The 17,427-nt window shown below is 36.6% G+C and overlaps 1 protein-coding gene across 3 annotated transcripts in view; it reads right to left on the bottom strand.

Moving 5' to 3' along the window:
• man1a1 (mannosidase, alpha, class 1A, member 1) overlaps nt 1-17,149 on the bottom strand; it is a 144,157-nt gene extending 127,008 nt beyond the window's left edge. For all 3 annotated transcript variants that reach the window (XM_016537552.1, XM_016537555.1, XM_016537553.1), the window contains exon 1: nt 16,417-17,149. In XM_016537552.1, coding sequence (XP_016393038.1) covers nt 16,417-16,923 — 507 coding nt within the window. In that variant the 5' untranslated portion in view covers nt 16,924-17,149. The remainder of the gene's footprint in view (nt 1-16,416) is intronic.
• Between the last annotated feature and the right edge of the window lie 278 nt (nt 17,150-17,427).

The following is a 17,427-nucleotide window of genomic DNA, read 5'->3' as shown; positions in this document are numbered from 1 at the left end:
AATAATTAATATTATGTGTATAAAAAAAAAAATAAAAAAATAAAAAAAAAGAGGCATTTATAACTACAACAACATACAGACAAAAACGATATGTAATATTACATCATAATATTATTATTAATGAAATGTATTGCTATAATTATTATTAATGTAATGTATTTTATTATTTTTATTATTATTAATGTAATGTATTTATTATTATTAATATTACTATTATTAATTCTAAAGTAACAATGTCATTTAAAATGATGTGAAGTGGTTTTAAATAAGATGTTGAAAAACATCATTAAAAGAAAATGCTAATTCATATTTAGTTCCAATTTATTCAGAAAATATGTTAATGATAAATAAATTAGTAAAGGATTTAATGACTTTTTTATCTCTTACTCAGATGACCTTTACAGCTGCAGCTTATGTTGGATGAAAGGATAAAATGAAAATTAGGCAAATGTTGACTAAGGGTTCAATCATATAAACAAGCCCTTTAAAAAAAAAGTTGTATTAATGTAATATAAATTAATTTAAAAAATAGTAACAAAACTTTAGAAAATGATCATCCCTAAGCTGGATCTAAGGATGATGCCTCCAAATGCAGCACATGCATAATGCTGTAATTAGCAGAGACCGTTTCGATTCAGTCACGCCTGTAATTTCACTTCCCCTTACGGCACCAGAAACGCTACTGAAAACAGCAATAGTAATGCCACTCCAGCAGCAGATCTCAAACATGTGGGGATGCAATTATACTAACATCACAGGCTACGGGTGTCAAGCTGAAAATTTAGTCATTCACATAACGGCTGTTTCTGAAATGACAGTCATGCTGCACTGAAACAGAAGATGAAATGCCTTCTCCGACGACAAGGCCTAGAGGCTGAAGCAGTCAGGAGCTTGATGTGTCATTCAGTCAGCGGGTGTGACGATAAGAATCAAGTCCACCTAGACATCACATGCTACAGCAGTAAAACACGTTTGTGCTTTGGTAGGCATTCAAAAAGACAGACATTTCAAGGAAAAATTAGGGATGGGGCCACAATGGTCAGCCAACAGCCTTTTAAATCGTCCTTACTTCTCCATCTATCGGTTTCTGAATGAAAGAGCATGTTATGTAGAATCACGTCCGATCGGGGTCAGGTAAAGAGTCTACTAGTCATTCAGGCAACCTACAGATCGTAAAATGGATTTTACTAGGGGTCAACCAATATGGAATTTTTTTTTTTTTTAAGACTGATGCCGCTACTGATTTCTTATAGAGGAGGGTGACTGATGGCTGATATAAAGCTGATATACATGATATCACACTATTTCATTTAAAAACAATAACATGCATAACAATTGCTGCAATGAAATGTAGATTTTACACATTTACTAAACTATAAATAATTAATTGCCAAATTAATTTATAATAATCCAATTATTTTTAAATGAATTTGAACTTGATAAAGAAATCTAAAATAAACAGATTTATGCTTTAACAGCTTTTTGATTCTGTAATCCTACTGTAATATTTTTTATAAATTAAAATACAACAAAAATAAAATAAAACAAAACAAAACAAAACAAAAACAAAAAAAGCAAAGCAAAACAAAACCAGAGCACTCAGTAATCTGGCATATTTGTACTCATTGGGAATCTTTTCTCAAATAAAGATCTGAGAATTTTAGGTAAGTTAATTTTATATACAGTTCAACAATGAATTCAAGATTACTGGAGTGAGTTTTACAAAGAAAATACTATTTCAATTCAATTCAAGTTTATTTGTATAGCGCTTTTTAAGATACAAATCGTTGCAAAGCAACTTTACAGAAAATTACGTTTCTACAATATTTAGTAGTAGCTTATCAGTGGTGACTGTCAGTTTATGTACATATATTTCAGTCTTTCTATTTTAAAATTTAACATTTAATTTAACGTGCATCTGCACTGAGGTGCTGCCGTTCTTGACGCTGTCAAAATAAAAGCTTCCAAAACTTTTTATTCAAACAGTAAAAACTTATCTGTCAATGTTGAGAATCTAAAAATGGCAAAAATGTTGATGTATTGGTCAAACAATAATAATTTTTACAATAAGAAGTTCTGCACACCCCTATATAAAATTAACTGTAAATGTTCCTCAGTTCACTCAATAGTTCTCATATAAATACACATATATTGAGCATTAAGAGCTCAATTCCAGACTTTGAAAAAAAAAAAAAAACTTAATAACAACTCATAAAACTTTAGCAGGGCTTGAACCTAACCAGTCAGATTCTTCTTTATCACTGCATCACATCACTCTATAACAGAGGATCTGCAGACATTTCTTAGATTTAATATTGTCTGTCTTCCACATTGACAAGCACAGCATCTAAGGGAATATCGCTCCCTTCAAACAACACAGCAGCCTCACTTTATTTAAGCCAAGACCTCCAGATCGCTCAGGGCATGAAAGGTTATTGAGATCCCAACAATATCAAAGTCACATTAGGAGATTCTACAGCAGAACTGAATCGGTCTGTGATCGATAATGCATCAGTCTGACAACAAAACCTCAGAAGTTTAGGTCATGCAACATGACACTCATCCAAAACATGAGAGTAAAGCAACATCCAACGGATCTGAAGCAGAGCATTCAGGCAAGAGACTCCGAAAAAAATATGATTATACTAGCATCATTCATTTGAGCTGTTCTGAAATCAATTAACTGAGATTATTAAAAGGTAATTATCTTGCCTAGAAAACATTTTAAATGTTACATCATAGAAATGCGGATCTAAAAGGAAAAGAACGCAGATTTCCACAAAATCAATGCAACACAGAATCAGAAATTAAAGTTTTCATTAAGCTGAAAACAGTTTAATTAAACAATTAATCAAATACATTTAATAACACAAATAAAAACTGAGTTGTATATAGCCTAAACATATTGTATATAAGGCCGTTTCTATCAACTTTGAATTAGAGTATAAACAATTATATCAATGTTGAAATGTAAACATTTTAAAAAAAAAATGGCTATACCAAAAACTTGCTTCATTGCAGATTTATTTAAAAAATTAATTAAATAATGAAACATGACAGCATATTAAATAAAAAATAAATAATGAATACACAGGTTATAGTTTTTTTTTACTATGAAAAATGAGCGTGATCTCATATTGAAAACGCACCTGTGGGAATGTTTTTGCAAGATGCGAAATACATAGCACCGTGTACGTTTCGTGACATTTTCGATATGAAATGTCCACTGAGTAGCGCTAAAAAGAGTGTTTTTTCCCAGAACAGATGAATGTACATATGGTACGTTTCATGTGATGCTGGTTTTGACTTGAAATGTCTGTTGAGTGGCACTATAGCTAACTCTAATGCTACGTGACATTTTAAAATAATGCACCATCTGCACTACACCTAAACCTACCCAATAGGCATATGAACAAAAGCTAATGTTAGCTAAAAGCTCATTTAGTTTGTTTTTCGATATCTCATCTTCGAGCTCTTTCATCGTGAGTCAGGTTTTAATGTGATTCGTACCCAAGGATTCCGCATCCCAAGTCCAATTCTGTGCCAGCTGAGCTACCGAGCAAGCTTGTTTTGTCCGGAAAGCGAAACATATGGAGCTGTAATCATAACGGTGTAGAAAAACAATTAGCTTACAAGTGCTCGTTGTTTTACTATTCATTTCTGTTGGAAACTGCAGTGATTTGTACTTATTGGTACGCATTTGGCGTTTTGCAAAAAAGTTCCCACAGGTACGTTTTCGTCATGAGATCAGGTTGGAAAATATCGCTTTTTTGGAGCCGACTAACAGACTGTGGACTTTGAATGGCTTTTTTGAGGTTGACTGTTTTCCCAGCTGTTTTTTCTGACACTGGTTGAGTAATTACATGAGATGAGATACATTTCAGTTGTACTGTTCTTTTTTTCCCCTAAAAAAAAAAAAAAATTGCTTTCCAGCTAAACAGATCACACCATGCCAGATCTCAAGATATTTCCTAGTTTAACTGAGTGTTTAGGGGTGAATGCTATGAACTGGCATGCTACGGTCGCATACGAATGAAAAAAACCTGCCATTTGACACCGCTGCACATTATCAGCATGATGAAGGCCAATCGCTGACTGCCAAGTGAAGCTCCACAGGTTAATGACCCGCTGTATGCATTTGTGTGCATAAGCAAAACACCTGAACTAGACACCACGAAAGACAATAAAACAAACAGTAACAACCCATGCACGAACGCCTGAGGAGCACCTGCAGTTGGCATGCCAGAGAACAGGTGCAGCTCAAGAGGGTGGACATGTGCCTCTCTGGCAGAGGAGCTCTGGCTAGCCTGGCTCATGCTACCACACATGCTCTCCATCTCCCTTCTCAGGCACACAGAGCCATTGATCCACTGCCAAAACCCACTCTCCAGAGACAGCCCAGTCCCACAGCTGAAAACAGGGAGGCAGAGTTAAGTTACAGCCATTTGCCTGGCTCTCCGAATGAGAGTGGAACCGTGGCGGCCGGCCAACGGCGTGCCGCGAGGTGCGTCCTCCTCTGGTACCAAGCCATTCAATGTGCTCCAATAAAACGGTTTCTCAAATTGTAGGATGAATGGACAAATTTATGTCTGAAAAGAAGTGTGGCGTCTAGGGATGTCAAACACTCTCTAATGCGGCTGAGTGTGATGAATGGAAAAATGCACTTCTTGGTCAAAAAGCCTGTCATGGTGCATTAACACGAACACAGTTAGTTTGTTTTAAGTGAATGCAAACAGGTACAAAATAAAAAAAATATTGGATTTGTGCATTAGAGCTTGCAGTTTAAATGCTCTTTAATATGATGACTAATATGCCGACCTAAAATTAATCAAACAATTTTGAGGCTGAAAAAAGAAAAAAAAAAAAAACCTTCATTGTTCTCAGCTGCATAACTCCAGAAGGTTTAGTAAGCCCTCTGCAAAATATTCTATATATATTCTACATTCTATATATGTATTACATATTGTATATATTCTACAAGTAAATAAATATTTTATTAATTTATTTTATTAAACTAAAACAAATGCACACACATTGCAAATATGATGCAAACAGGACTCAACAGTAAGGATATTTTTCTGATTTTTTCTTGTCCTGCCAATATTTTCACCAGCCTCACCACAAAATGTTCAACAGTCAATTTTCTAATGCAAAAAACGAAATTTTTTAGCACTCTTTTTGTTTTTTTGCTGAAAAATTGATGCTATGAGATGCAACATATTACTATTACCTAGGGCTGTGCAAAAAATCTAATGCGATTTTCATGCGCATCTCGTCAGTAAAGCTGCTCCTGTGATTAGTAGTAAATCTCCAGCACATGCGTTCAGATGGAGCGGCATTTACTACACAGAGCCGTAGCCGTAGCACAGTGAACGCACGTGCTGGAGATTTACTACTAAATCACAGGAGTGCCTTTACTGACGAGATGCGCAGCCCTACTATTACCGAGTGGTCTGTAGTTTCTAACACACTCTTACTGATTCTTCCTGATTATTATAATTTCTGCAGTTTCAACAAAACCTCATCTATGTTCGCCAGTCGTACAACATTATCTTAATGACAAATCAGCAGATAGAAAACCAAACGCATATGTTTGCAAGTAATTACAATAGAAGTACAGGGTCAATGAATGTAACATTTTTAGTGGTAGCACAGCAATGGTTCAAAAATACAAGTGACAGTATTACAACTAAAGCCACGTTTCCACTGCAGGAACTTTCCCCAGGAACTAGGGACTTTGGGCCGGTACTCGGTGTGTTTCCACCGCAGGAACCAGGATCTAAATAAAGTTCTGGGTTAAAAATTGCCCCTCAGAAAGTCCCTGCTCACGAGGTAGTACTTTTTCCAAAGGTCCGGAACTTTCGGGGGCGGGACTTGAGCGCTGAACATGCTGATTGGTTGAGTTCACGCAGCATTGTATTTCAACCACCATTTGCATTTTTTATTTTTTTTATTACTGTTATTGTGTCATGAAATGTAGTTTTAAAAGTATTTCAGGTGAGAATGTAGTTGTTTAAAACTCAAATCTGCGGTTTATTTATAAAAACAGCGCCTATTTGAAAATGTGCTTCGCCGATTTCGGAGACGGGAGCTCCACGCGATCAGCCGGCGCTCAGTGCTTATGTATACCGACGAGAGCAGCCTCAACTTGGCTAGTCCTTCTGACATTTGAAGGACAATGGCTCTGATGTCTCTGTAGTGGATAAACATAAGATATCATTCATTTTGAGTAAATCTTAACAGGTAATCTTTGGTATTTATTCTATTAATCTATTAATATGTTAAAATTAAAATGAAAACAGGCAATGTTTGATATAATATTTCGTTTCATTGTAATTTAGGCCATGTACGTTCCCTGAACATTTCTGCGGCTATTAATATGTTTAAATGAAAACGAAAAGGGGCAGTGGTGTTTGATATATTTCGTCTTATTGTAAATACAGTGAAGAAAATTGCAATAGCCAAGGTGAGCTGACTGATGTTATCAAGTACGCTGCTGTTTGCAGAATTACCGGACTTGCGTCGTCCCGTCCGTGGGAGTTCACAATCCGGAGTCGAACTCGTGAAGTCCGAACTACCGAGGATGCAAGTCTGAAATTTGCGTACATGGTATTGAAACGCGTGCAGACCTACGTCACCAGACTATTTGCCTATTCTTCTCGGTACTTTAGACCGGCGATGGAAACGCAGACAGCAACAGGTCTGGGGGGAAAAAAGTTCCTGGTACAATTGTTCCGGGTAATTTCGGCGAAAATGCGGCTTAATAATTATGCGGTTAAGATTGTGCTTAAGTACTTCATCTCTGAATGTGTACTTGAATACTAAGTGCACCGTTTACTTAATTTTATTGTTTGTAATTTGTTTCTCAGCTCATTTTATTACTGACTGTTGAATAATTACTTGATGCAATATTTACTTAAAGACTGGTTCAGTCAGTAAAGGAAGTGGTGTAATTTTCTCATGCATGTGCTTTCAAAACTCTCTTCTCTATGGAACACAACAACAGAATAATGTTCTGGACGCTCTTTTTCATGCAATTACAGTGAATAGAAACTGAAGCTTTTCAAGGTCCAAAACCGATGCAAAAGCACCATAAAAGGGGTTCACATAACTTGTGCACTATTTGCAAAGTCTTCTGGAGTCATATGACAGCCTTGTTTTACGAACAGACCAAAAATCAGACCTAAATGAGTGTTTACTATTGTCACTTTGCATTATTGACACACTATTTTCCTAATTAATGCTGTACAGTTGCTTTGACACAATCTGTATTGTTAAAAGCGCTATATAAATAAAGGTGACTTGACTTGACTACCATTCAAAAGTTTGGGACTTTTTTATAAGAAATTAATACATTTGTTCAGCAGGGACGCAATAAATAGTGACAGTCAAGACATTTCTAATGACAAATGACATTGTACAAATTCATACAAATAAGCCACCAATTCGCCAAAACAGAATTGCTAAGAGATGTTGTCTGTTCCAAATAAATGCTGTTCTGAACTTTTTATTCATCAAAGAATATGGAATAAGAATATTTCAACACTGATGATAATAAGAATGGTTTCTTGAGCACCAAATTAACATATTAGAATGATTTCTGAAGGATCATGTGACACTGAAGACTGGAGTCATTGCAGCTGAAACAGGAAAAAATAAATAAATTGTATTAAAATAGAACTGCATAACTGCGTTTTTGATCAACTAAAAATGCAGCTTTGGTGAGCATTTGAAACTTTTTTTCAAAAACATTAAAACTTTTGAACAGTAGTGAAACACACAAACACGCATTTATTTTTAGCTTCAAACCAGCAAAACAGATTAAAGAGTTACCAAACCACAACCCAAATGTTAACACACACACATTCTCACTTCTGAGCAACAAATCAATTGTCCTATAAATAAAGTGAAGTTATAAACCTAAATATTATTACTTGGGTTGCATATGATTTCAAGTTCTAATCAAGGTTTATTGAAAAAGTAAATCTGTTTGATTAGACTGCATGCAATTATGAAGTAATTATAGTTTAATGACAACTGCCACGATTGACAATGAATAAAACAGTAAAATTCAAGTCAATGCATCAAAAGCATATTTCACTGACATAGATCTTTCATGCAAAGACTGCCAAGACTCAACTAATCTAAACTAAAACGCATTGTTGATTATTTCATGTTCAATTATTATTGATCTCACTGATTCACTGTTCTCATGCATCTCCTGATCAATGCATGCTTGTCTGGGCAGATGTTTATTGCTTTTCTAATCAGCATTGGACTCTGATTTTGGAGTATTCAATTACTGGAAAACCAAACAATCGCAACTGCAGCACAAGTGTCCCAACGCTCGCTGAAAACACTAACCAAAACTCCCTCGTGTTACCCATTCCACATGCATTTTAATCTGCCAAATCTAATCGGTGCTTTAGCGTAAAAGAGAGCATGCAATTCATACAACAAATGCAAAACATCATGGATCCTAGCAACAGATCAGATATGCCATTTAAAGCCATTGAAGATAACGCTGCTCTTATGTGTTTAATTTTGCATTCTTCTCTAGTTTTATTCCCTCAATATTGCTCGAGGGCATCCATTACATTTCTCAATATCTAAGGTCAGTTGGGCTGCTTCTGGCTAAAGCGAGACTGACCCAAATAATCCAAAGGCTGACTTAGGTCTCCAGACAACCGACACTGATCACATCAGTAGTTGTAAAAGGGTCCAGGAATGTTGTTAAAGACCGAAAGATTGAAAGATCTCGCTCTCCTCTCTACCTCTAAGAGCATGCCTTATTCACAAGTAGTAAAATAAAAGAAAGCAAGCTGAATTATTTAGTATCCAAGCACTTCAGCTTTCGGGAGGAAAGTCACTATATGATAGAGGGAAAACAAACAGACCTGGAATAAAAGCGGTGACCAAAAGGAGAAGACATCAGAGATACAAGAGAAACGCTGTAAGCTCTTCATGTTGCGTGTTCAGATGCTTGCGCAAAAAAAAAGGCTGAATAACTCAAGGGCCAAAAATAGCCTATGATTTTCAAAGCCCATTCAAAGTATTGTCATTGTAACATGGGAACAATTACAATATTACAGAACCTTCAAAGCTACCAGATATATTTGAAGAGTTTGGTTCCAAAACGCGATAAACACCATTTAAAAAAAAAAAAAATGCGTTTCCGCCAAAATCAGAATTGTATCTGGTCGGTATTGAAAAGTAAATTTTTTATTTTACGCAAAATGCGATATCCGCTAGGGTTGTGACGGTGAGGAAATTTTCCCACCGGTTAATCGACGTGTGACAACACCGGTAATACCGGTATCACCGCGGGGGCATTTCCTCTTTTCCTCGCTTTCCTTCGCTTTTAAATAGCTTGTAAAAGCGGCGTGCGCATTTTACTTTCATTTTTAAATAGCGGCAATTCGGAGTAAAGCAATTGTTGGTTTTTAGTTCGTTTGAATTTTCCCTCTTATCCTCGCTTTCCTTCGCTTTTAAATAGCTTAAAAGCAATCTCGTCAGTAAAGCCGGTTCTGTGATTAATAGTAAATCTCCATCACGTGCTTTCAGATGGAGCGGCTTTAATACACAGAGCCGTAGATCACTGCTATACCGCGTTCATAATCGCAGAAGAGTCACATTCGATTATGAACGCGATATTGCGTATGAGCTTGTCAGTGTAAGTGTTTTTATTTATGCCATTAATGTTTTTGTTAATACAGCGTATAGCACTAGTCAACTAAATGAATGTAACATGGCAAAGATTAATGCACTTTTGGAAGTTGAATGTAAGGGAAATGTCATTTTGGAATGTCTGGTTTAATGTGATGTTGTTTATGTATGTTCATGATGAAATTTTCTTTTATTGTTGTAATTAATTTATAGCATTAACAAGATGACCCGGTTGAATTCTTTTTGGAGCGATGACTGATTGAATGTATTTTTAGTGCCTGCATATAAGATTAGTATTGATCAAGTTCAGAGGCTGTCATATGTGGATCAACTTACTATGTTGTGTATTTTCAACAGTTTCAATATGAAAAATAACTTTTATATTGATTCGATGGATTTATTGCATTTTGAAGAAAAAAAAGTCATGGATTTATTGCATTTTGGGAAAAAAAAAAACATTTTATAATAAATCTTTGAAAATCAAAATCTGGATTAGAATTTTTAATGTTATTATAAAAGATGCTATGTGAGAGTTTGAAACAGAAAATAGTGGTTTTCATCTTGCCACTTTCTTGGTAAAGAAAACACATTTTTACTCAAATTAATCAAAATGGATTTATAGCGTTTTGGAGCCAAACTCTTCATTTATTTACCTAAAGTCAAGTGCACACTGTGAGATGTTTATACACAAAGCACCTCTGTGCTCACAAACGCTGCTTTATCAGGTATTATAGGCATGATGACATGAAAATGAAACCAATCGGACCAATCACCGCAGTTTAGCGTCACGCAGAGGAGGGGTTTGGAAAAATGAATCGTTGAGCGAATCGTTTGGGAGTCGTTGAGCAAGTAAGGTACAAATAAATGCATATTATAAGACGATGAAAGTGGGTTTTTTTTACCTTGCATGCGTGTCAACCTGTTGTTGGGGACTCCCAAAACCAAAATATGAACCTTTCATTACCCATAATAGGGGCACTTTAACTACTGTATCAACTTAAGAGGTCTTAAATTCGAAAAAAAAAAACAGGAATGGCATAAAAAAAAAAAAATGTTCCATCTAATGTTATTATTAAACTTCAAAAGGCTATGATCTCCTTATGAACGCTGCATTTTTAAAAGTAAAAATATGGTGCTGTTGCATCAAGATCCACATGCTTGCGGTTTCAGAGCAGTTTGCAATCAATGAATACCGCACATTTAAGTGATTGCTTATGATTGACTGTTGATTAATTATGTTTACTTTATTGTGATTATATTGTAATATGTTGTAGACGGTTGTCACAGTGCATATTTTATCCTGCTTATCTGTTTGAATGAGCAGCCAGCAATAATAAAGCATAGACATTTCAAACTTAGAGCATTGTGTATTTTGGCCTTGTTTATAATTAAAACTCCTGACCTGCAATATGCATAAATTCTTTTTTCCTCCTTAATATTTTGGTGGTATTTTGATTACACGATTAACTTTATCTGGCATTTAAATCAATTGAAACTTTTGTAGCAACTTTCTTGGCTGCCCCGTCACAATTACTCAACAGATTTTACTAATATCAACACAATAATCTTCTTATTACAGCTACACATTATTTGATCAATTATCATTGTGCACCTAAAGATTTTTTTAATGCGCTTCTAAAATTTTTAAACTTACATGTGCACCTTGGGAAAAAAGTAAGCGTCATGCCCTGTGACAGAGCAGAATCAGTTTTAGAGCAGTTAAAGTGGCATGCAACGATTAAATCAAATAAATGTGTTTACATGCCCACATCCTGTTGCCAGCAGTCACGGTCTCATAAGGCAATGGAAGTTGTCATTGAAAATGAATGCGTTTAAGTCATTTTGTGGAAGGTTCTACCGAAGATGTATATTGCATAATCTGACATAAAAGACAACTGATTTCACAGTGTGCCTTTCATCCAAGATCCAAGTTAACTTCATGCACTTTATATTCCCTGTATGAGTTATGAACCTTTCACTTTTTCAAAATGCCCACTAGGTTGAATCCATCACTCTCTGCTCTCTCTATTTCACCATATGTACATTTAAAGTTTAATTTGTTTACATTTTTACTACATTGCCCCCAAACATCGATAACCTGTGAATGTCTCAATGAGAATTAATTTCTCTTATTAGCTTGAATTGTGCATAATTAATGGTGAGAGGAATGAGGTCTGAGCGACCGGAGAGTTCTGTCATCTATAATGAATGAGAGGAGCTCAGAGCCCAGATGGGTGTGTGATGTGTCCTGCGAGCACTTCCTGCGGCAGTCACGCTCAAGGAAGAGCATTACAGGTGCAGGTGAGAAGCCATAAACAAAAGTACTTTTGTGAAGTACGAATGACAAAGAGTGCCGTTACTGAAGCATACTGGCCACCCTCAATGCAAACATATTGCATTTGTATTCCAAGTATAGCTAAAGAGCCATGAGCAAATACATGTGGTGGGAAATATTTAATGTCTGGTTTGGAGCACTTTGTCAAGTCAAAATTTTTAATTACATTATGGCCTAGCCTTCCTTCTAATTAAATGATTGTTGATAATTTGCTGTTAATAACATACTAATTGTTTAAGAAAAGCAGTTTAACTAAACGAAATATTAAACATACACACACACAACTGTTTAAAGTTTGGGGTCAGTAAGATTGTCAATGTTTTTAAAAAGTCTCTTACACCCACCAAGCCTGAATTTATTTGATCAAAAATACAGTAAAAACAGTAACATTGTGAAATAGTTTTAACATTTCAAAAAACTATTTTCTAATTTAATATATTTTAAAAAGTAATTTACTCCTGTGATGACAAAGCATCATTACTCCAGACTTCGGTGTCACATGAGCCTTCAGAAATCATTCTAATATGCTGATTTGGTGCTTAAGAAACATCTCTTATTATTATAAATGTTAAAATTGTTTGAGTTGCTTAATATTTTTGTGGATACAGTTATACATTTTTTCAAGATTCTTTGATGAATAGAAATCTCAAAAAATAGCATTTATTTGAAATAGACATCTTTGCTGTCACTTTTGATCAATTAATGCATCCTTGCAGAACAAATAAAGTAAGGCAGCGACTATTTGCACTAAGTGCAAATAGCGATAGATGCTATTTACACTAAGTGCAAATAGCAGCATTTTTTAGTGATATGCTATTTACACTAAGTGCAAATAGATAGATTCTATTTACACTGTTAAAATAGCAGGACCAGCTATTTATACTACTTATTGCAAATAGTGGCAATTATCTGCACCACCGTATTGTAGTACATTATAAAACAGTATGCAATAATAACTTGTGTAAATTTCCATTTTAATTCAAATTATTAAATGGATGCCACCTTATTGGGACAATAAAACCCTCCCTACACCTACCCTAACCCTACCTGATACTTTATTTTCAACTTTTTTTATTATTTCCTTCATTTTCATGGAAAATAAATGCTTTTCTGACTAGTCGAATCACACGTTGGTGGGCGGAGTTAGTGTAAATAGCCTCTGCCAACAAGACGGCTATGCACTTATGGTGCTTTTCCACTGCGTGGTACAACTCGGCTCGGCACGGCTCAGTATGGCACGGCTTGGCTTGGTTTGCGTTTCCACTGCAGTTTAGTACCGCTTTAGAGTGGGCGGGATTATTCACATGTCGTTATAGTTGCGCCGCCTCTACTGCAGCGACTTCTGAAAAACTTTTTCATTCTGTGTCGCCCCATCAAGCTCTCACTGGATCCGCTCCTCGGCTATCAACGAAAGGAACATCTGTACTTCCTCAACAGACCACGAAACAGCCATTTTTTGGTTGTTAAAAAAAGGTGTGCTCGTTCAAAACAGTTGCGTTCGATCTTTCGCTGGCTGTGCTGATTTAAATCTAGCGGTTCTGTTGTGTTTGTGTCGCAAGTTCAGTGACGCAGGTAGTGACGATTGTCTCCGGCCAATCAGTGATCAGCAGAGTTTACACGTCACGCTTTGGTAATGGTACGGTTCACTTGGAACCTCAACCGAGGTGGTACTAAAAAAAAAGTACCAGGTACCAGGTACTGTACCCAGTGGGAAAACCCCCCAAAAGTGAACCGTACCATGCCGTACCATGCAGTAGAAAAGCGCCATTAGTGTAAATAGACACTCCGATAAAGTAATTTCTCTAAAAATAAATCTTACTGATCCCAAACTTTTAAACGGTAGTGTATCTGAAATAAATATATTTATCAATATTTATTTATTAAAGCTGCAGTCCGGAACTTTTTTTTTGTGTTCAAAATTTACAAAATGTATATAATAAGCGAGTACACCATGAATCCATTTTCCAAACCGTGTTTTTGGCTTGTCCTGAATCACTACGGTACACCTATAATAAGTGTTTATATTCTGACTATTTTAGACTGGTTTGAGTAGGTACCGCTGCGGAGTAGCCCAGTACCTGCGTGATTCATCAGACATAAACAGAGAGAAGTAGCTCCGGCTAAAATGTTCTTCCGCAAGACGCACGCAGTTCTGTTTATTAACCGCTAGAGCGCAAAAAGTTACAGTCTGCAGCTTTAAGTAATTACATATTTGAGAATATCAGTATTTATTTTTTAAATATTTACATAACTAAGAATATGAAATTTAATAACAGTAATGATTAATCCGTTTTCCTTCATTATCATTAGTCAATCAAGGAAATATGCATTCCTATTACATATGAAAAAATTCAAAAACATATGCAAAGAGTCAAAAACAGCCCTGTAAATGTCATTGTGACCTATAGGGCTGTGTTTCGATTTCGATTTTGGCCTATACAATAATCCAAATACAATAATCGAGATAAAACTATTATTGCGCCCCATTCTGCCCCCTTTTCCAGCGCTGCACTTTCGTTCCTCCATGACAGCCTTGTTTATGCTCCTTTACAAGCTCATAGTTAACGCTTTAACAGGTCACCTCAACCAAGACATTGAGGTGAGCTCAACTCGACCTGATCGAGGCATCTCTACCGTTATACGTACAACAAAAAATATGACTAGTCATTACTGTAGTTTTCAATGCTATCTCTGGTCAAATACAGAATATAATCAACAGTGATATCAATTAGCCTACAATTTTGGTGTATTTTGCTAATGTAATTTCAAAAAAGACTGGTGAACAAATCAAATCAACGTTGTTGATTTGTGAATAATAACGTAGGGAAAACATGATTGAGATATCATGTTTTCCCTATGTAAATATCTACCACTATATTGGTTATTGGCTAATATTTGATATATATTTTACATTATTACTAGTACTTCATCAAAACAAAGGGATTCTGTTATATAGTGCATATCAGCATAAGTTACTGAGCCCTTGTAACTAATCATAAGCTAGATAGGTTTTGGCTTACCATTATCACTACTGTTAACATATCAGGAACATGATAGTGATGACGCACCTTAGACTTATGATATAATTTGCCCAGTTTACATTTAAACAAAAAGGTTGCCCTTATCACGTAAAAACCTCTAGCTCAGTTATGACTGAACAGCCTGACATACAGGGAATAGAAAGTGAAACACAAAGGAATACTAAGATAAATATTGACTAAAAAACAGGGAATGCTAACAGGAACGTAGGCAATGCTGATGATTGGGGGGGGGGGAACAGGGAAATGCAAACTAAAATACTGAGTGAAATAGGGAATAGATATTGAAATATAGACAAATGTTAATGGAAATATGAGCACTAGCTTGAAACACTGAAAAAAGGGACAGGAATAAAGACTTTTATACTGACTGAAATATAGACAGTCTTACTAATTACAATACTGACTGAAACATACAGGCTAATATGCTGACTGCAATACTGAAAATCAGCAAAATACAGACGGAAATACAGGTAATACTGAAAAAATATATATAAAATGAAACGAGGACTGTAAACGGAAATACTGACAGAAATATTGAAAAAAAAACCTTCCTAAAATATTAACTGAAAAAAGCAGAGAATACTGACTAAAATACTGACTGAAAATCATGTAAATACAGGAAACACTCCTAGCTATAGCAAATACTGACTGAAATGTTTAAAAAAAATACTGAATACTGACTTGAGTACGGAAAAAAGGGTACACCGACTGCAACACAGAGGCAATACTGACTGAAAAAGAAGGCATCTGTCTAAAGTACTAAAAAACTTAATCGAATACAGAAAAACAGGTAATGCTGACTGAAATAGAAGCAGTGCAGACTGAAGAGAGGGGAACACTGTCTGAAGTACCTACTGACAGGCACTGCTTTCTGAAATATAGTGAAAACTGACTGGGGGAGGGATACTGACGAATGTTGACTAAATACTGACAACAGGGAGCGCAGACTGAAATACTGAGTGAAAAAGGGGGAATACTGAGTAAAATACTGTCAGTCAGTTTTGAACAAACTACAGTTCGGTGAATGACCGACAGAATGAATGAGCGCGCGTTCTTCTGTGAGCGACAGGAGTTTCTTGTCCATCAATCGAGCTGTCAGACCATACAGGTTCCACAACAACACGTCTACTTATCTATCGTAGCCTATTACAACGCTGCATTTTCCTCATGGGGAAACGCTTCCTGAAATTGACTGTCAACACTGCTCTCGTTTTGTTCTCTAGCCACTAGTAGTGACAATAAACTAATATTAATAACAGCACTTGGTTTCGCCAAGTTACACGGGGAAAGTTATTTTCACAACAATATCTGACGTGATTTCCTTCGAGAATCTGAGCAAACCACAGGAGGACAAATAATAAAAACACACAATACCTCTTTAATCTTGGCTCTTTTCGCTTTAACGTCAGGATCGGCGGGTTCGTGCCCTGTTGCTCCAGGTGGCCGCACGTACTGAACGAACGGCAAACTGTCAGCTTTCGCTCCTTTCCCCTGTCCGTTCTGCACAAGTTTCGCCTTGTCGCTGTTGATGTCCTGCTTGATCTCGTTCGGCCGTTTCTGTAGGGTGTCCTTGGCCTCAATCAGCGCCTTTTCGTGGTCTTTTCTGATCTTGGCCAGGATCTTCTCATCCTTGCCCGTGCCGGTGCTGGTGTCACTGACCGTACCTGTGCGCGTCTCTGCCTCCACCGACGACGAGCGGAAGAAAACTCCGCTGAGCAGCTTTGAGGAATCCGGCAAGAAGAAGATAGCTCCGAAACACAGGGTGATGAAGCCGCTGAACACTAAAAGCAGGATGAATTTCTCCGTGAGCCTGAAGGAGGTCGGGCTGGCGGACTTCCTATTCGGGGTGGCCGTGAAAGGCAGGAGAGAAGCTACAGGCATTTTCTTCTGCGTTTAAAACCCCGTCTAAATGTGTTCAGTTCTACCACAAAGTAACTCCCCGATCACCTTGACCTACGCTGCTTACGATGCCTGTTACATTGAACTCAAGGTGTCCGAATAGGAGACGGTAGATCCTCTGAAAGAAGTTGATCCCGCTGCGCGAACGGAGTCCCACCGCCTCAACTGATCACGCCTGAAACACATCTGTGTAAAGTCTCGTTGGCGGAACGGAAGGAATGGCAGAGATCTGTGATTGACAGCGCGCCTTGGCCAATCGCTTTGTGCCGCCGGTGCACAAGTTCGTTGTGGGCGTGTCTTCCGGATTTAAAGTACAGAGGCGTGATGTCTTGTTCAAACTTAATTGGTTAAGGACTGGGATTATGATCATGATCATAACGACATAAAAAGGCTTATGGAAACGTAAGGGTTGGCCAAGTTAGGTTTTTATTTTTACTTCAAACTATAATTATTATAAATAGCCCCTGTGCAATTGATTAGCATTTT

This window comes from Sinocyclocheilus rhinocerous, unplaced genomic scaffold (genome assembly GCF_001515625.1).
Source record: "Sinocyclocheilus rhinocerous isolate Xijiao unplaced genomic scaffold, SAMN03320098_v1.1 scaffold185, whole genome shotgun sequence".
Taxonomy (NCBI): domain Eukaryota; kingdom Metazoa; phylum Chordata; class Actinopteri; order Cypriniformes; family Cyprinidae; genus Sinocyclocheilus; species Sinocyclocheilus rhinocerous.
The sequence above is the reverse complement of the archived record's forward strand: the minus strand, read 5'-3'. Positions and strand labels throughout refer to the sequence as shown.